This window comes from Camelina sativa, chromosome 13 (assembly GCF_030686135.1).
Source record: "Camelina sativa cultivar CO46 ecotype springtype chromosome 13, ASM3068613v1".
Classification (NCBI taxonomy): domain Eukaryota; kingdom Viridiplantae; phylum Streptophyta; class Magnoliopsida; order Brassicales; family Brassicaceae; genus Camelina; species Camelina sativa.
Window position 1 is genome coordinate 9,070,252 of NC_141892.1, and position 21,196 is coordinate 9,091,447.

Sequence of the window (21,196 nt, forward strand, 5' to 3'; positions counted from 1 at the left end):
TATTTTGTTCCACCGTATCTAACAGTAATAATAATCTAACTAAAAAAATAAACAGGTTTGGTGAAGAAACACTAACAGGTTATTCACATTGAATATATAAAATTACCTTGAATTAGAGATTGATGCTTGTTAGTTGAAAAACACTTCAATAAAACAATTATTTAGATTTTATTTCTTAACTTGTAAGTTTTGAAAATACTCAGAAAACAATTTTTCGAAAACAGGTTTGGTGAAGAAACACTAACAGGTTATTCACATTGAAAATATAAAATTACCTTGAATTAGAGATTGATGCTTGTTAGTTGAAAAACACTTCAATAAAACAATTATTTAGATTTTATTTCTTAACTTGTAAGTTTTGAAAATACTCAGAAAACAATTTTTCGAAATTGTTTATGTAGTTTAGAAAAGTTTATATATATAATAAACAAAGAGGTGTAAGACATTGAGGTGTAAAATAAAAAGGTGTAAAAATTAATAGATGTGAAACATAGAGGTACAACAAATAGGTGCAAGACATAGAGGTGTAAAATAAAAAGGTGTAAAAATTAATGGATGTGATTTTTGAAACATGGAGGTACAACAAAGAGATGCAAAAATTAAGAGGTGTGATTTTTGAAAGATGGGGGTGCGTTGAAAAGACACGATTAATAATTTGCAACTGTTGGAGTCATTAATAATTTAAACCGTTAGATGGAAAAGTAGAACTAATATCATCTGTTGGATTAAAGTTGACACAAAAAGTTAGTTTGCTATTATATATAGATACTACACCATCATCTATTGACACCTATCCAACAAGTGTTGCCTCTTAAACTTGCTAAATAAGAGTTGGATCTTATTTTTTTCATCAATTATGATTTATTTTTAATCACTTTTGTAATAATAGCTCTGTCTAAATCTTGAGATTAAAATATATGCATCCCTAAATTATTTAATAATGATATATATATATATATATATATATATATATATATATATATTTAAACTAAGATACAATATTGCATATATTGTAAAAATATAAAATATTATATCTAATTTATTCAGTATGTTTTTGCACTATACGTCAATGCAGTGACATCTTAATAAAATCTACGAAGTTACAAATGTTATATTTTTTTGGGGAATTTTCAAAAATATCCCTTTTTATATGTTACTTTTCAAAAATACTCTTTCGTTGTGTCCATTTTCAAAAATACCCATTTTGAATATATAAACTGACTAAATTCTAAACTCTAAATCTCAAATATTAAACCCTAAACCTTTAAAATTATACCCTAAATATAAAATAGAGAACTCAAACCCAAAAAAAAATTCTAAAAATTAATTTAACATATAAATTGTTATTATGTAAAAGAGGAGAAAAATGAAAATGTTCAAAAATTGAGGTATTTTTGAAAAAAAGTATCTTAAAAGAGGTATTTCTAACAAATTCTCTATTTTTTTCAATCTAGTATATACAACTAGAACAATAAATCAAAAAATTAAATCAAGATTTCTAAATACCATCGTTCCAATAGGGGTTTTGTTTTATTTTCTAAATTTTATCAAATTTATATGATTCGCGGATTTGAAAATTGTATAATGTACCAAAGACGGGTTGAAATTAGAATATGAAAGTAAGCAATTTAAATGTAAAAGATTATAAAATGCATAGAGTAAATCAAATAAAATTTATACTAATATTTTATAACTAATAAATTACAGTAAAGTTTATGCAAATATTTCTTGGTAACTATCTAGGCTGAGTGTATTTAATGACACATTAAAAAAAAAAGTATCATTTATTTTTTTTCTTTTTTTGTGTTGCTAAATAATACATCACGGAAATATCAGAATTACAACCTTATCAACAAACAATCTTTTTTTAAAAAAAAAGAGAAGGAAAACAAAAGCGATAATATATATTAATCATGATACCCCACGCGTCTCTATAAAATAACGATTAGGTTAACATCAAAATCTATTTTTCCTCTCCAAACCAGCCAAAACAAAAAAGAGATAGAGAGAACGAATATAGAAATGGCTTTCCAAACCAATTCTTACAACGAGTACCCAATCCCACCGTCCTCTGACGCTCCTCCTCCTCGTCTTAGTTGGTGGTCACGACCAATAGTGACTGTGCCGGCAACTAATGATCGTCAGCCCACTTGCACGGAAACTACGGTTTGCTTTTCACCATGTTGCGGCGCAATACTCACCATCCTCGCTGTATTGGTATATATGTTATACTTCGTCGACCATGCTCTCTGCGACGCCAAATTCTCAATCCAATCAATATCCGTCTCTCCCTCCTCCCCTACGTGGCATGTTGATTTTCTCGTCAAAAACCCTAGCTCCAGGTATTTTGACTAGCTAGTCCAAACGAATATTGTATACATATATATATATATATATATATTTAATTTGTTCCCATAGTTTTATTTTTGTCACATGTGATGCTCGAAACAATTTGGCTTCTTCTGTCCATGGTCTTGCAGGTTTTCTATCTACTATGAAGGCGATGAAACTGCCGTGAGTCTCGGCTCTTTAAGCGCTGCCGTTTTAAATACTTATCACGAACGTAAGTCCCCGAGTCACACGGCTTTCTCAGTGGATTTCGTTGCAGAGGGTAACCCGAACGACGTCGTCTCCGAGCAATTAGAGATCACATTAAGGGCTAAGCATAAGAGTTTCGGTGACGACTATGATAACGCTGGACATGTTGAGATAAGGTGTAATAATCTAACCCGAAGCTATGAGAACGTGGAGAAGATTCATTGTCAGTCTTCTTTCACGAAATTGAAGATTTTGCGAGGAAGTCGTTATAACAATTAGGCCTTTTCATCATACATATTCTTGTTATTTATTTTTTTTTTTTGTTATTTACTCCAGGTCTTTTTTTCCAAATCCACTATCTTTGTTTTAATACACTTCTCTTTCATAAACTTTGTTTCTTCTAAACTTTGTTTGAGACGATGACATCTGGCGTTTTATATAGCTGACATGTGTCCTCATATTAATTTCAATTTATAATTTATTATACACAAAAGTTTAAGATCCATTGCTAATTAAATGTGGCCACAATTGTCAACTCAATCCCTTGGTAATTAAAAAAATTGCCTAACAAACAAACAAATGAAATCTGAACTTGCAACCCCTATGTTTCTCTTCCTTCCATACGGTATTTAAATTGAAGCTCGAATTTAGTTTTAGTTTTGTATTTTGCTTTTGAAAACATAACGTCTTGCCATCAAAGTAAAATAAATAATTTGATAATTGCTTTCTTATTTATTTCTAATTAAATATTAGTAATCTGTTTTCCATAAAATTATACAATATAATTCAATCTCTGATTACTTTTATTATTATTATAATCTATTTTCCTCACTACTGGGAATCAACACCCCCACACACTAACTACAATTTTAAAAATGGTACAACCTTAAAAAATTGCTCTCTACTCTATTCTAGAGTCACTCTCTAACGATGACCACCGGTAAAAATAGGATTGTTTTAGAGAAGCTCCATACTTAAGAAGAAACAATCTTTTACTCAGCTTTAAAGGTCTTTTTCTAGAAAAAAAATGTAAATCAACTACCTAATCACCTACTGTATATTAAAAATTTCCACTCTAACTAATTTTTTACTTGCTTTCAGGCATGCAACTCGCCTATCTAAGTTCCAAGATCTGTTGATTCGGGGAAAGCAGTGTCTCTCTTTGGGAAAAAACTTGCCATTGAAACACATGTCAAACTTCTTACACTCTCGGCAGACTATTTATATTTGAATGCAACATCGTCAACCCACATGTATTTTTAACTCCAACAATTCTGCTATAGGTATTATATTAATATACATCTGGTTAATTTTGTATTTGTTTTTTCCCCATTCTCCCACATGTAATATATATTGCTTCCAATTAAATCAATTTTTGTCTTACTTTTCACATCAGTTTTTCCTAATATTCTTACAATAATCTTCTAAAATGAACAACAATCTTATAGTCTTTAATATTTTCTCCAGTAACTATTTCAAGGCAAGTAATGTCCCGTCAATTTTAGTTGACAACATTTATTTAGACCCAAAAGATTTGTACGTGATTGACCAAATAGAGACTTACATCAGACAACAAGGATGGAGGCCAGGTAATATGACCAATTTTAATTTTATTTTTACTAACATTACTTAAAACATCGTCTTGATATTTTTAAGGAACATTTTGTTTTTGGTGTAAAGCAAAAGTGGTTGAAGTTGTGTATTGTGCAATGGGTGGCATTACATTTCATGCACAAACTGTAATTTGAAAATGAAAAAATCTGGTTGAACCATCACATGTCACATTTTCCTCCCTCCGAAGCTGTGGGAATACTCCAGTGCGGTGTTTTCAATGAGTCTGGAGTGTGGCAATCCATTGTTTCATAGTTCTTTTCATATGTTTTTTATTTTATTTTGTGTACGTACTAACTATTTGAAGGTACTATTCAAACTGAAGAAACAACGTTCTGCCAGATATTAAAATAAAAAACATATGTAATTTAAACGTTGTTATTCAAAAAAAAAGAAAATGTAATTCATATTTAATTTAAATTTTAGTTATGCCTTCACTCACTCGACAGGAAAGACAAAGATGAATGTGATTTTGCCCTTATCAATGTCGAAGAAAGAACTCCCCAAGAGGTGATTATCTCTAAGACAAAATTTCTTCTTAAGTTAGGAACTTCCCGAAAATGGATGATCCGAACAACGATACTATTGTTACCGGTGTTTTGTTGTTCGTTGGAGATTGAATCGAGGATAGAATAGAAAGTAAATGTTTTAGTTTTCACAATATTCTGAAAGAGGATGTGGTTATATGGTAATAGGTTGTTTTTAGAAAACTAAACTTTATAGAATGTTTGAGCCTTTAAGAAGGAGAAGGGATTGAAATCAAATATTAATGATCATAAATTCGCAAGTATTTCAAAATAATAAGTTTTAAAATGAGAAGTAATATAAACAAAAATGAAAATTGAGGAAAATAGTGGGTATAAGGCAGTGCATAAAATGATGGTATTATTTTAACTGATTATGTTCATAATTTATTCTGAAATTCCTAATATGAAAACTTCTAAATTTTATGTAATTCAAAAATACCAAAACGTTTAAAATAATTAGTGAGAATAGAACTAAAAATTATAGATAGATCAAAACCATATCATAATCTTACGTAATTTTCCAGAAAGTAAGCTCAAAATTTTATTATATAAACATTTTTTAAAATTTTTTTAACTAATTTAATTAAATAATACCTACCTACCATCTAACTTAAATTTGATTTCGTTTGTGCCTGTGAAAATTATAGAAGATTCAAACACATAAATTAAACCCAAGAATTCAAACCTATAAATTTAATTAAATGTTTGTAAATCATCTAGAGGGGATGTGTTAGAGACTTAATCAAATTTAAGTTTCAAGATGAAACCAACCACAGACTGATACAAGGTGGCTTTAGATTCTTGGGGTTTGCATATGTTGCTAATTAAAGAATGAAGGATATGTAGATGGAGGTTTTTTTTTTTTTTTTTGGTTTTATGGGCTTGTAGTTAATTAGGTCTAAACTAGAGTTAATTAGGTCCAAACAAAAAAATACATGTGTCAGAAATATAGTAAGCCAAATGTGATATCCTTAGCAAAAGTTGAGAAAAACCTTCTCATATTTTTTTTTATTAGTTAGAGATGAAGTATTTAATATACAGTAGGTGAGATAGGTGTGGTGTGGATTAAAACCACCACCCCACACACTAACTAAGCTTTTAAAAATTTTACAACCTAAAAAAATTGCTCTTTACTCTACTCTTGAGTTATTCTTATTTATTTCCAATTAAATAATAGTAATCTGTTTTCCATAAAATTATAATCCAATAGAATTCAATTTCTGATTACTTTTATTATTATTATAATCTCTCTTCCTCAATCTACTGGGAATCAACATCCCCACCCCACACACTACCTACGCTTTTAAAAATGTTACAACCTAAAAAATTGCTCTCTACTCTACTCTAGAGTTCCTCCTAACGATGACCACCGGTAAAAATATGATTGTTTTTGGGAAGCTCCATATTTTAGAAGAAACAATCTCTTACTCAGCTTTAAATGTCTCTTTCTAGACGAAAATGTAAATCAACTACCTAATCCACACCACACCTATCTCACCTACTGTATATTAAAAACTTCCTCTCTATCAAAATATTTATTCACTAAGTAAATATAAGCCACTAAATGGGGTTTGATTGGGTTTTAACATTACTGTTATAATGTTGACAAGAAATACAACAACAAAAGTAAAACAACTTCTGATGTTGGGAGACACCAGCAGGCAAAGGGAAGAAAATCACTTGTCGTTTCATCAGCAAAGGAAATACTTATATAAGCCACATAAAAAGACGACAGTACAAATTTCAAATTTCACCGTATATGTATTACAAATTGGTAGCATCCCAAAACAACACATTATAATTGTAGAATAGAGAGATATTTTAATTTTTTTTACATTTCGTTATTTAATAAATTAAACAAGTCTAATTAAACATCAAGGTTTGCTTTTAGTAATGGTGTGACACCCCAGTTTCAGAGACTTGCGGAGAGGTTTAAAAGACTTGATTTGGCCACCTATGTCACCAAAGTGAAATTATTTTTTTGGTCAAGGGTCCTGAGAGAACTCCACAGTTAAGCGTTCTTATGCTGGAGTAGTCTCAGGATGGGTGACCTTTTGGAAAGTGATTGTAGAGATGGTAACAAGTCTTTAAAGCATCTCAGATGGAGCAAACCAGCCATCGAATATGGATGGGCTCACATGCTTAATGAGAGGACGTGAGGCCCATTAAGGAAGGTGGGGCCATGGACTGGGATTGGACGTGGGGCCCACTAAGAGGTGGCGTTGGGGTGTTACAAGTGGTATCAGAGCCGATCCCAGATAAGTGTGGAGTCGATTTGGCTCACACTGTTGGGGGTGACGGTCTTGATGAGCAACGAGGACGTTGCGATTTGTTAGTGGGGGTGAATTGTGACACCCTAGTTTCAGCGACTTGCAGAGAGGTTTAAAAGAATTGATTTGGCCACCTATGTCACTAAAGTGAGCTTATCTTTTCCGTCAAGGGTCCTGAGAGAACTCCACAATTAAGCGTGCTTATGCTGGAGTATTCTCAGGATGGGTGACTTTCCGGGAAGTGATTATTGGAACTGTGCGAGTGTGGACAAAACACAGAAAAAGATCATGTGGTGATTTGTAGGGATGGTAACAAGTCTTTAAAGCCGACGAATATGGATGGGCTCACGAGCCTAATGAGAAGACGTGATAGTAGGATTTTCATCCAGGGTATCAATTCCCTATGCAGTTGTAGTACAAAAGGTTATCAATCCAAATGGTTGTTATGGTAACAGATGAGATATGATCAGAACTATGCAAGTCAAGTCAAGCGATAGTTGGGGTTTGATCTAACAATCCTAAAATGATTAAAAGAAAATAAATAGACAAGAACCACACTATCTAGGCACTCGATGCAAGCATTCGAGTACATGATCGGGTGGGGTGATCGAGTAAAGAAGGAAAGCAAGAATAGCTCGAAGGTATACTCGAAGCAGGTGATCGTGTACCTGTTCGGGTAAGGGATCGAATGATGAATAAAAATGTAAACAATCTAAATACAAAAGCTCCTAAGGATGGGGTACTCGACCCCTAAGTGTTCCTAACCAGTACGGATGTCCTACATGCCTCAAGCAGATATTCCCTAGACAATGAATCTCTAAAATCTTGTTAAAACACTCTCGTGATAGAAACAATCAACCTTAATCACCTCCCTACCCAACTCTCGTTGGAGAAACATGACCAAGCAAGCAATACAAACCGATTCATTATTGTCAATTAACCCCTCACTCATCTAATCTCTTAGGCTAAGTGAGTAAATCGCTAGCATTGATTGATTCAATCATTTCATCTACACCTCTCGATGGTAAAACACCTTAAGATCTAGTCTCAACCTCTCGGTATGTTGATAGCATTAAGAACACCAATCTAGAAGGGAATTTATAAAACATAAACAATCAAGCTAGGACATCCTAACCGATCAAGAACAAAAAATTGTCTATCCCATCCCTAGAAACTTTACTACACTACTTAGATCTCATTGCAGAAAACATAAAAACATAGATAGACGAAAATTGCATCGTATTAAAAATAGAAGTAGAGTAGAAGAGCTTAGAATCAAAAATGCAAAAAGAAATGAAATTAAATCATAACAAAGTAGAGAAATTGTTTGAGTCGCTCAGTTTCTCTCCCAGAAGCTCTCGCTCTCTGTTCTGAGGGTTTGCGGCGTGCTAGATCGAGAGGAAGAAGAGAGGGGTTTATATATGGAAACCCATTAACCCTAGCTTCCCAGTCCTGCTCGAGGGTCTGCTCGATGGGGTGCACGAGGATGAGCTCGGGTTGATCTTCGGGTAGGTCGTCGGATTGTTCTTTCTGTTATTGGATCCTCCTCGATCGGGTTGGTGTTCGGACTGTTCTTCCTGCTCTATAGCTCCTTCGGGCACATGCTCGGTTTTGACCTTGTTTCTCCCCATTTTAGACTCTTAAGCACCTATTTTCATCCAAAATATGCAAATGGAAAAATGCAACACCCTAAATGGCCTAAATGTGGATTCCTACAGTAAATGACCTAAAAATGCTAAGGTTAGGGTGAAAAGATATGGAGAAAAGGGATGCTTAAAACATGTAAATTAGAGAGTTATCAAGACGTGAGACCCATTAAGAAAAGTGGGCCCATAGACTGGATTGGACATGGAGTCCACTAAGAGGTGGCAGTCGGGGTGTTACAACTAGAGTGTCGGTTGGAGTTTTTTTTTCAATAATTCAATATATGGGATTTGATCATGGTTATTGCCATGATCATGGATGATTTGTATGATTCAACAGAATTATTCTTTCTTTCGTTAGTCTTTGTGTCGGTTCACAATATAGTATTTCTCCGGATTCTAGATGAATTTGTTACCAATGTATAGCCTCCACTGATTTCTGTGGGTTTGTTTCGAGTAAAGTAGATAAAAACAAGGCTTCTCATAGAATTCCTAGATTGAGCCAAGAAAAAAAATAAAAAAAATCTGTAGATTTGCGAATTTAAATACAGTATAACTGATGTATCTCAACAAACCTATATATTTTAGGAAAACTTGAAGGCTAAATATAAAAGAAAGGGATAAGGTTATTTTTTCATTAGAACGTGTTAGAACCTCCATAATGACAAGATCTCATTGTACTTCTTGTGGCTTCATTCACGAACCCGGCCAATGTAACCAGCAAATTTTAGCCACACCACCCGACGCGCCCGTGGACGTTACGCCACTTTGTTGCTGCACTTGTTACTTTGCTATAATTGCTTCCTTCTTCGTTGTTTGTCTCATCTTTTCAGGACGACCTGACGGAATTGTTACGTAGAACTTTTTGCCAATTCCGTTTCCGTCTCAAGCGCAAACGCAAACGCGAACGTTTCTGCCGCTGATTGGAGGATCGGTTTCGTTGCTAAGAGTCCAATCACCGGCTGTAAAGTCTCTATCCATACACTCAATTCCCGTTTACTCCGACACGGCCAAATTATCTCTAAATTATCATCTCCCTCGTCGAGTTGTTTCTATACCGGAGACAAAACAGAAGTCGTTTTCGAGAAGGTGGTTATGCCGGGAGCTATAGGCGACGTGATTTGGGATTCTCAGGTTGAGATTGTGTTTGCGATGGATACAGATGTTACGTATTTAAACGGTTTTTTGTTTGCGTATTGTCCAACTATTCCGGTGAAAATCACGACGGACCAAGAAGGGTATGTCATGGGATCGTCGCTTGGAAATAAGAGACGGTGTGATTATACATACCAGAAAAGATTAGATTAATTCTTCTTCCGATATTGAAATCCATGATTTCTATCTACGAATGTTGTTGGATATTATATTTTGTTTTATTTTATTAGTTCGAAGTGGGATATTATTAAGCATATTGGTTTATATATAGGCCCTGTTCTTTTCACTATAGCTACGACACCTCCGGCCACCAACAAATTACACTGATTTTCTCTTCTTCAGTCACTGGTTTCTGCAATATTTTGTTCATTTCATTTGCTATCTATCGCCGGTGTCGCTCATTTTTTCAGCGACTATTTGAAAGACAGAAAAGTGTCCGGTGTTGCCAATGTACTCTTTGCAAACTGAAGTCTCAAGTTACTTGTATTTTTGAGTCGCTGATCGCTGATTCAGCGATCATGAAAAGAATAGGGCCATAATCTTCAACTTTTTATTTTCTCCCAAAACTAGCTCTAATCATGTGGTTATACTGTTTTCATATTTTATAGTAAAGATTATGTGCTTGACTGGTATGTTAGATAAGCACTTGAATAGCACAATGTAGTTGAATTATTTAGCACATGTTTATCCATAAAAAAAAAGTGTGAATTATTTAGCACATGTTAAATATCCGAATAATATTTGTATTAACATAATTATCAAGTAAAAAAAAAAAAGTAAATTTGCGAGGGAATTGCAATTGTCCTTGCCTTCTGTCGCAAATTACTTGTAGATCCATAGTAAAATTGTGAAGATATATATATTTTCGTCGCAGATCTCCAATGAACGTGTAAAGTAACCGTTTGTGTCTCATAAACCGCCACCATCACAAGTGAATCGCACAATTCACCGATTTGCTTGTTAGGCCAGCTACTATGATTTTTGTTCAATTTTATATTTATGTTGACATTCTTAATCTTGTGGTTTCATGTGACCAGAAAAATAACTTGCCACCGGAGAAAGAAAAGAAAAAAAGAAAAAAAGTAAAACATTCTAAAATATGTTGATGGTGACATTTTCATAGTGACAAATTGGTCTAACTAAATTAAAAAGTTGTCTATGGATACAAAATCTTTATTCTATATTATAAGTCCCAATTTATGTACTTACACTTTTCTATTACATCAAATTACAAGAACAAAAAAAAAATTAAACAAAAATAAAACAAAATATCTATCCACTTTTTCCCTTTCTCCAAGATCTCTACTTCTCTATTTTTCTCTTTTTAAGTAATTGACTATTACAAATAAAAAAAAAGACTTCTGCCTCTTCTTCTAGGGGTCCAAATGGTTAAAATGAATAAATTGAAAATATTAAGTGGAATAAAACTGGGTTAAATAATAACTCAAAAAAAGGTGAATGAGCAAGTTGAACATTTTTTGGTGTATAATTAATTTAGGTTTTCAACTTTAAAGTTGAATGGGTTGAATAGGTTTTTTCCAACTCTTCAACATTTTTAATGCAATTGAAATTTGGTTGAATAATATTTTTTCAACCTCTTCATTCTCTTCGACTTGCAACAATTAGCACCCTAGTTTATTTTTTTTTCTTGCAACTTCGGTCGGAAAAAAAAAACGATTTCAGATTTTGTTTCATTCTAATTTTTTTCAATGGCACGAAGACCTTTTGTTGTTTCTAATTTTGCTCTGTTTTCATTTTCTTTCTCTTTCAAATTTCTCATTTGCCATGTTCCATTTTGATTCTCAAGAAACTTTTTGTTGTTTGGGTTTTGTAGATGTTTCAACTGCAAGATGTTGTGTTTATTTTTCTCGAGCTTCTTTATCGTAATGGTAAGACCCAAAACCCTCTGCATATTCTCTTCCGTGTTTTTCTTTAGTATTTTTCACTATCTCCAAATTAACTTTCACTTTCATCTAATAACCTCTTCAAATTACTATGTAATTCTCTTATTACAAGAATTTGAATTTGAATTTGTAGTAATCTCTCTGATTTATGAATTTGTAGTAATCATCAGATTCTTTTAGAAGGCATATGTTCAAAATTGTTGAATAATTTGAATTCTTCGTTTTTGTGAACTTTTTTTTGGTAGTATTCTTAAATAATATTTTAAATTTTTCAATTTCACCTTACGAAATGTTAACGCCTTTGATTTGCAATTTAATTTCAAATTCCTTATTATTGACCCCAGTTAAATTGCACATACCTTAAACCACGTGTTATATGATAATACCCATAAATCAAACAACAACAAAAATTTCAGCTTCAAATAAATAATTATTTTTAAAACAACAATAAATTATTAGTATTTAAATGATGGATAGGTTTTCTCTAATTTTTTTTTTTAAAAACGTGTTAGATAATTTAAAAATAATCCCTTGTTACTTTTTAAGTTTTTATCATTCACAGCAAATATCATTTTTTTTTTATCACCAAAAATACATTAAAATCGGAAGTAATTTAAATCTGATAAATATGGTAACTAATTATTATTTTTTATGATGATAACAAAAACTTCATTTATAGGGATATTTTCTAGATTTTTTAAATTAAAAAATATTAATTGCTTACAAAAATTTTGCTATCAATTATGATTTGCAATCTCGAATAAAGATGAGAATATTCCATATCCTAATGTTTTCACGTTAATTAAATAATTAGTTTTGTAAAGATTTATTCAGCCATAAATCTAGGAGGATCCACACTCATTCCATCTTCTATATATATGTTGTTTGCAAACATTCAACTGGAAATATATATGCTGATGACGTAGGGCGTGGTGGGTATGTTGGTGGATACCGTGGTGGCGGTATTCATAGAGGAGGCGTGGTCAATTAAACCGTGTTGAATGGCCACAAAAGACTTATGAGTGTCATAGCGGGACATATTGTGGGTAACCTTTCTTTTGTTTTGTTCACTATATTGATTGGGTAACTTCTAATATTTTGTGTTTTTTATTTGTTACTTGAAGATGTTAGTAGGTGATCTACAATGTGAGGGAGTGGTCATGAAAATTGGGGAACTATTGAAGATGAGATTCTTCCGTAAGTCTTTTGCCTTAAGTCTAACTTTCACTCTCTATGTCGTGAACTCTACACGGTTTTACGAATGAATTTTTGTTTTCAGTTTAGCCGTCTTTCAATAACTTATTCGTGACATATGAGAATACTGTGAAAGGAAAGGAAGACAGTGCAAAAAAGACAGTGAAGGGAAGAATGATCTTTAAGGATAAGAGATTATGGGAGCTACGTGTAATATACTTAAATTAACAATATATATTGTTGAAAATCTCATAAACACAAAAGAGCCTACTTCTATAAGGTTTTTTCATATGTTTGACAAAAAAAAGTTTTTTCATATATGTTTGTTGCAACATTTCATAGTTTAAATTTATGTAGGTAACTTTATTGAACTAGATTTGAATTGAAAATATACCTTTTAATTATATGTTGTTCGTTTCAAATTATGTATATGATTTTTACAATTATTAAGATTCTGAAAGAAAATTTTTTGAACATATATGTAATATCAATACTTAGTTACATATATACTACTACGGGTTAAATCTAAAAATAAAAAGGTTTAAATCATATACTTTAAATAATAATATAAAAGTAAACTTTAATTTAACATAATTGTATATATAAATAGAATATTTTCTTGCAGTTTATAGGTAAATGTTTTCTTAAATGGGTTAAATATTTTCTTGTTGGTTAAAACCAACGTTAAAAAACCAAATATCAAGTTCAATATATATTCATATTAATTCTTAAATACTAACAATTCTCTAATACAAAACTTCTAATATGAATTATTTACAAAATCGTCCCGCGGTACACCGCGGGTTAAATTCTAGTAATATTAATATTGTATGCATACAGAAAAATCCGGAAATATATCACAATAATCTTATCAACACATAAATTTAAAAGAAAACAAAGGAGATTATTCTGAATATTGTAAATTTGTAAGCCGTATATATGGTCCCCCACTGTCTATATAATTAAACTATTTAGGTGAACATCAAATATTTCTTTCTTCTCCAAAACCAACATACACAGACATATCAAAAATAAGAATGGCTTCCCAACCCAAGTATTGCACCGTGCCAGAAATAGAAAAGGGATATCCAGTGCCACCGTCCTCGGCCTCTCCTCCTCCTCGTGGATGGTGGTCACGACCAATAGTGACTTTGCCGGCAACTAAAGATCGTAAAGCCACTTGCATAGATACTACGGTTCGCCTTTCACCTTGTTTCGGCGGTATATTCACCGTCATTGCCGTAATGGTATATTTGTTTTACTTCCTCAACAATGCTCACTGCAATGCCAAATTCACAATCCAATCCATCGCCGTCTCTCCCTCCTCCGCCACGTGGCACGTTGATTTTCTCGTCAAAAACCCTAGCTCCAGGTATCAACTGTATAGACATATAGTTTCATCTTTATATAAACCCTAGTTAATATTTTTTCCCCAAGACATTTCTGTCATATTATATTAACCTGTTTATATAGGGTCATCCCCAAAAGTTTTGTGTCATGTTAATCTGTCTATATATGGTCATATTGCAGGTATACTATCCTCTACGGAGTTAATGAAACTGCTGTGAAGCTCGGTCCCTTACACGCTGCCGTTTTGAATACTTCTCGTGAACGTAAGTCTCCAAGTCACACGGCTTTCTCAGTGGATTTCGTTGCCGAGGGAAACTCAACCGACGTCATTTTTGAACAATTAGATATTAAGTTAAGGGCGAATCATAATATTTTCGGAGATAATCCTGAACCTGGACATATTGATATAAGGTGTTATAATCTGACCCGAAACCATGAGAACGTCGAGAAGGTTCAGTGTTACTCGTCTTTCACAGCATTGGAAGTTATGTAATTAGGCATTCTACTTTTCCGTCATCTTCTTGTTTTTGTTATTTTCGGTTATGACTTTTATTATTAAGATCTTTTTTCTTCCATACAATTTGTGAAACTAAATACTATTAGGCGCTGCAGATTTTGAACCAGTTTTTCTTTTTTGATTTTGCAAAAACTAGTTAATTTAGTCATTCATGATTCTGATTTCCTAAAAATTAGGAAAACCAGATTTTAAGTATTTTTCTTATTTGTTCATAGAATCCAAAAACCAAGTTTTGTGTTTTTCTAAAAACAAACTTACGTGACAATTTTTTTTTAAAAAATAAGAAATTAAACCTAAAATAATAGCTAAAAGTTTAAGTATAATAGTATAAAAAGATTGTTTAAAAATTAATAATATAAAGACCAAAAACTACAAAACATTGATTACCTTAGTTCTTTATAAGCGTTTCTAAACGATAAGAAAAAAAAAAGAAAAAAAAAAAGAAAGATAACTCCACTTCATATTCTCCATTAGTTTCTGAGAACTTAATTATCAAACAAAAAAAAAAAAGTGGGAACTTAGATATCGCTTTTAGTGTTAAATATTTTTTTTTTAGGTAAATAGTCCCGGTTTCCCTTTAACACTTATGTTTAGCTTCTGTTGAATGTGTTTCTATTTAGTAAATTATACCTTTTAAAATTAATTTTTTTTTTTAGTGTTATTAGAATAAATAAGAGTTACATACTATGCATATATTTATATATATAAATATATTAATTGAAGTAGATAAACAAGACTACTTCCTATAGAATTACCCTAAATTGAGCAAAAAAAAAAGATTTCCATTAGATTTGCTGTCTCGAACCAAAATATAATTAAGAAATCAAAATTTTATTTTATTTAGTTACTAAAACCCTAGCTAGCTTATATATATATATATATATATATATATATAAGTTGTTATTTTTCATTAGAAAAGTCTTACACGTCCATAATGGCAAATTCTCAATGCACCTCTTGTGGCCTCATTCACCAACATTGCCAATGTTCCCTGAAAACTTCAACAACCACACATGACATGCCCGACGATGGTGTTACTCCAGCTTTTTGTTGCTGTGTTTATTTTGCTACCATTGGTATATTGTTTTTTCCTATTTTCATGTTTGTAGGTTCCAACAAACTTTTCAATAACGATAATTGTTACATAGAGCTTTTTGCCGATTCCGTCTCCGTATCAAACACAAACGTTTCAGCCGCTGATTGGACGATGGGTCTTGTTGCGACGAGTCCAGTCACCGACTGTAAATTCTCTTTACATACACTCAAGTCACGTTTACTCCGTGGGGATCAAGTTATCTCCAACTCATCATCTCCTTCTGAAATTTTCGGTGAGTTTGGCTCCGGAAACAAACCGAATATCGTTTTCGAGAAGGTGGTAATGCCGGAAGTTACTGGAGACGTGGTTTGGGATTATCGGGTTGAGACTTGGTTTGCAGTGAACACACGTTTTACGTACGGGAACGGATTTTTGATGGCGACTTGTTCTGATATTTCAGTGAAATTCACGGGGAATACGACGGGGAATGTGACGGGATCGTTGCTTGGAAATCGAAGACGATGCGATTATATTTTCCAAGAAATGTTGGCTTAATTAATTCAGTCTGATCATTATGAGTCTATTTCTTATGATTAGTTTTTTTTTGTTTTTTCATTTTATTTTAGCTTTGTCTTCGTTATTTTTTATTAGTTAAAATTGATAAAAAAATATGATGTGATATTAATTAAATAACATGGTTATAATCTAATCTATAACTCTTTTAATTTTTCTTATTATCTTGCTCAGAATTTTTTAGTGACTAAAGACAATTTTTCCAAAATTCTTGATATATAATTTATCTCTTGCTAGTTATTTTTAGAAATTTTAAATAAGAAACTAGATTTTAACCCGCGGTATACCGCGAGATTATGTATATTTTATGTAACTTACTAAAAAACATTATGTTGGATCAAATATATGTTTTAAACTTGTTTACAATAATACTGAGATATTTGTAATTTTATTTTCTTTATCTATTTAAAAATGATTATTTTCATTTAAAATTTAATTAATCAAAATTATTTTATTTTGGAATTTAATCAATCAAAATTAGTTGTTGTGAAAGTAAACATCTGTTAATATGTATAATACTTTGTAGTTCGTATAAAATTATTTAAATTTTATTCACCAATTTGAATTTGGTTAGTTTTGTCGAGAACCTCTTAGTTATTAAAAAAAATTAGTTAGTTTTGTATATGAGTAAGATATTTTTTTGTGTTTTTAGACCAACCAAAAATATATAAGTGTACTAATATTAATCTAATTCCCATCACATACTTATGATTATTTTTAGTATAGGTTTGGACCGGTAGATAAATAAAATTTTCTATAAAGTAATGTTGCTTTTTTAGTATTGTGCATATGTTAAATTGCTAAAATCGGTATTTACACATATTTAGTTTTATTATCATAAAGTTAGTAACATTATTGATATTACTCATATGACTAAATTTGATGTATTCACTATTTAAATTGTGAAACAGTATATATATATATATATATATATATATATATATATCTTTATATATTAATAGAGAAGCGCTTTTGAAAAAATGCTGATGTGTCATCGCCAGAGAGCTCGAATCACATTTTAGCAAATAAACCCTACTAATTAATCCTAATTACATCTATGCCATTATAAACTTAAATAAAATTTTATTAAATAAATTAAACTATTTGTATTCATTTAATTTGAAACTATATCATACTTCTTTAAAAAATAACAAATTATTTTCTTTTAAAAATTAAATAATTATTGAATTTTTATTAAAATAAATTTCATACAAATTTTTTCACCGCGTTAAAATTATTATTTACTTTTAAATATTTCACGGGTGAAACATATTTTTATTTAAAATAAACGTAAATTTGAATAAAAAAAAAACTTATTTACATATTTTATTTTATACAAACAAATATCAAATCTCAAATAATAATTTTATTTGAATTGATTTATCCGCACTATGTGCGGGTTGTTACCTAGTATATTTGTATTTGACATCATAACTCTATAAACGACATATGTCAAAAAACATATATCTGTTTGTGGAGGTTAAGACAAAATATATATATAGTATAATAAAATCATACATTAGTAGTTTATTTTTATATTTTTTCTACCTATTTTGACGTCAATTGCTCTATCCATTTTAACATAGAAAACATTAAACAATTTATAAAAACAAAACATGTATAATGGGAAATTAGTTAGTATTTTGCAAATCTTTAGAAATAAATTTGCCAAACCAATTATGGAAAATCGAAATTGAATAAGATAAGATACTATAGTTTCTTTTTTCATTAAAATTTTTTAAAACTTGTAATTAAAAAGAAAAATAGAATTTGATGTTGTTGAGATAATTAGGAAAATATGTGTTTTAAACCACTATGTATTTCCATCAAAATTTTCTGCTAATTTTGATTTTTTTTTTAAACAAATTTTGTATTAAATGTCTTAATTACAGTGGCAGATGTAAATATTGTCCAACTTCAAGCCTTCTTTGCTAAATGTGCTGTTAAAATATTAATATAGATAACAAAGAAAAAAAAAAGTAGAATTAAATATTCAAATTCACTAAAAACATAAAATTAAAATACTATACAACTTATTATAAGACTTTAACATTTGATATACAACTAAATTTTTGTGCTTTCAAAAGAACCATGATTTAAAAGTTAATAACAATATGTGCTTTCTAATGATGTTTTTTTCATCCAACTGATTGATCACATAATTCAGTAACTTCAGTTCATGATCAAAATAATATCCCCGAAATATCATAACATAACTGTTTTACCAGCACAAAATATGAAAGAAGAGATTAAATTTGAAACGAATCGGAATTATTGTAAATTTGTAAACCTCGTCTATAAAAATTGATTAGGTTAAACATCAAATCTTTCATCCTCTCCAAACCAACACAAACAGAAACAACAACAAAAAAGAATGGCTTCCCAGACCAATTCTTACACGGCGCCAATGTCACCGTCCTCAGCCACTCCTCCTTCTCGTCGGGGATGGTGGTCACGACCAATAGTGACTTTGCCGGCAGAGCATGATCGTGAATCCACTTGCCATGAATTTACGGTTGCCAGTATACCCTTTTGTAGCGGTATATTCACTACCCTTGCCGTAGTGGTATGTATCTTTCACTTCATGGACAATTCTCACTGCGACGCCAAATTCACAATCCAATCCATCGCCGTCTATCCATCCTCTGCCACATGGCACGTTGATTTTCTTGTCAAAAACCCGAGATCTAGGTAATATATATATATAATTTGTTCTCATATTAGTCAAATGCTTGACGCAATGACATGTTTTTGTCTATATATGTTCTGGACCGGGTCATGCAGGTATACTATCTACTACGGAGACGATGAAACTGCGGTGAAGCTCGGTCCCTTAAACGCTGCCGTTATAAATACTTTTTACTATCGTAAGTCTCGAAGTCACACGGTTTTCTCAGTGGATTTCGATGCCGAGGGTAATCCGAACGGCGACATTTTTAAACAGCTATATGTCAAATTAAGGGCTAAGCATATAGGTGATCACATAGATGATGATGACGCAGGACATGTTGATATAAGGTGTTACAATCTGACCCGAAACATTGAGAACGTCGAAAAGATTCAGTGTTACACTTCTTTCACAGAACTGAAACAAGAACTCGATTATGATACGTTTTAAGTTTAAATAAAATTTAGGCTTTCGACTTTTCTCCAAATTATCTTCTTCTTTTCATTTTCTGTTATTCGTCTATATATTAAATAAGACATTTTTCGTCCATAAATTATGTTATTTCTCTATAAGCGCCATCTGAGAAAGAAAGATCAAAAAAAAAAAACTCCACTTTCAGATGCTCGTAATTAAGAACTTAATTACCAAAATAAACACTATAAGTTTCGATAAATATTGAGAACTTAGCTACAATTAAATGAATAATAAGAACTTATATTAATTATACATCGGGTTTTAACCAAGAAACAAAAAAATACTGTTGACAGATGTGATTTTCAAAGTAGTTCCCATTTGATTTAACAAAAAAAGGAAAAGCAGTTTCGATTTTTCTGTGAAAAAGAAAAGTAGTTCCGATTTCCTTTTGACACTTCTACTCACTTTTGATATTTAGCTTCAGTTCAATGCTTGTTTTTACTAGTAATTTATTACTTAAAAAATAAAGCTATAATTTCATTTTCTTTAGTATAATTATTAGAATAAGCTAGTTATATGCCGAAAAATATGGTTTGAAAGATGCTCTTAGATTTGCTTTCGAATCAAAACGTTTAGAACTGTTAATTTATTTATTTAGTTACTAAACCCCTACTAACTATATATAAGTTGTTATTTTTTTCATCCGGAAGTGTTGAACTTAATATCCATAATGTCAAATTTTCAATATTGTACCTCTTGTGGCCTCATTCACCAAGATGGCCAATGTCGCCTACAAACTTCAACCACCCCTCCCAGCAGGCCGCCCATCGACATTACTCCAGATTTTTGCTGCATTTCTTATTTAGTTACCATTGGTTTATCGCTCCTTCTTGTCATCGTCTTTCTATCTTTTTCAGAAATTCACGCCAAAAGACGCATTTGTTACGTGGAGCTTTTTGCCAACTCCGTCTCCATCTCAAACACAAACGCTTCCGCCGCTGACTGGAGGGTCGGTTTCGTTGCGAGGAGTCCAGTCACTAACTGCAAAGTCTCTCTACAGACACTCAAGTCGCGTTTACTCCGTGGCGACAAAGTTATGTCCGATTCATTATCCCAATCGTCTGGATGTTCCGGACAAGTTTTGACGAGAGACAAAACAAATGTCGTTTTCGAGAATGTAGTGATGCCGGAAGTTATTGACGACGTTATATGGGATTTTCGTGTTGATATTGTGTCTAAAGTGAACACAAATGTTGGAGATGTAACAGTTTTTATGATGGCCACTTGTCCCGATATCCCGGTTAAATTCACGACGGATCCGGCCGGAAAGGTGATGGGATCGTTGCATGGAAATATGAGACGGTGTGATTATATATTCCGGTGTAACTTGGGTAATTATCTCCAACCATGATGAATCTAGCTAATATCTGTATTTCTTGGCTTTAGATTTTATTTTCCTTTTTTCTCGTAACATTATTTTTGTTTTATTTTACTAGTTAGAACTGATGAATTAATAAGATGGAATGTAGCTATTCTGTTTGAACAAAAAAAAAAGGAATGTAGCTATTCTGCAACTTTTTTCTTTTCTCCTGAAGTTATTGTTATCAATCTTTTTTGACAATTAGAAAAAAGAGAGAAGTCATATAGTAATGTAATAATAAAATATCGTCTGCCACCTTTCCATGAAGAAATTTAAATAAATGATCAGTAATCTCGATTCGGTTTAGCTAGATCTCGTTAGTCTTTCAATAATTATATCATAACTCTTTTCAGTTTCTTTTAATTGTGTAAAATTT

At 31.6% G+C, this 21,196-nt stretch overlaps 2 protein-coding genes and 2 pseudogenes across 2 annotated transcripts; all 4 read left to right on the forward strand.

Annotated features, from left to right (window-relative positions):
* The first annotated feature begins 1,973 nt into the window (after positions 1 to 1,973).
* On the forward strand, positions 1,974 to 2,979 carry LOC104738091 (uncharacterized). The gene is made up of 2 exons (XM_087482898.1): positions 1,974 to 2,342; positions 2,481 to 2,979. Exons 1-2 carry the CDS (start codon positions 2,023 to 2,025, stop codon positions 2,815 to 2,817), a joined length of 657 nt encoding a protein of 218 aa, XP_087339024.1. The 5' UTR covers positions 1,974 to 2,022; the 3' UTR covers positions 2,818 to 2,979.
* Positions 2,980 to 9,250: 6,271 nt separating this feature from the next.
* LOC147929336 (uncharacterized) lies at positions 9,251 to 10,030 on the forward strand (annotated as a pseudogene).
* A 3,833-nt stretch (positions 10,031 to 13,863) lies between these two features.
* LOC104738092 (uncharacterized) lies at positions 13,864 to 16,300 on the forward strand (annotated as a pseudogene).
* Positions 16,301 to 18,683: 2,383 nt separating this feature from the next.
* On the forward strand, positions 18,684 to 20,934 carry LOC104738093 (uncharacterized). Its single transcript, XM_010458327.2, has 3 exons — positions 18,684 to 19,009; positions 19,103 to 19,336; positions 20,334 to 20,934. The coding sequence occupies exons 1-3, from the start codon at positions 18,693 to 18,695 to the stop codon at positions 20,809 to 20,811; spliced, it is 1,029 nt and encodes a 342-aa protein (XP_010456629.1). The 5' UTR covers positions 18,684 to 18,692; the 3' UTR covers positions 20,812 to 20,934.
* The last annotated feature ends 262 nt before the right edge of the window (positions 20,935 to 21,196 follow it).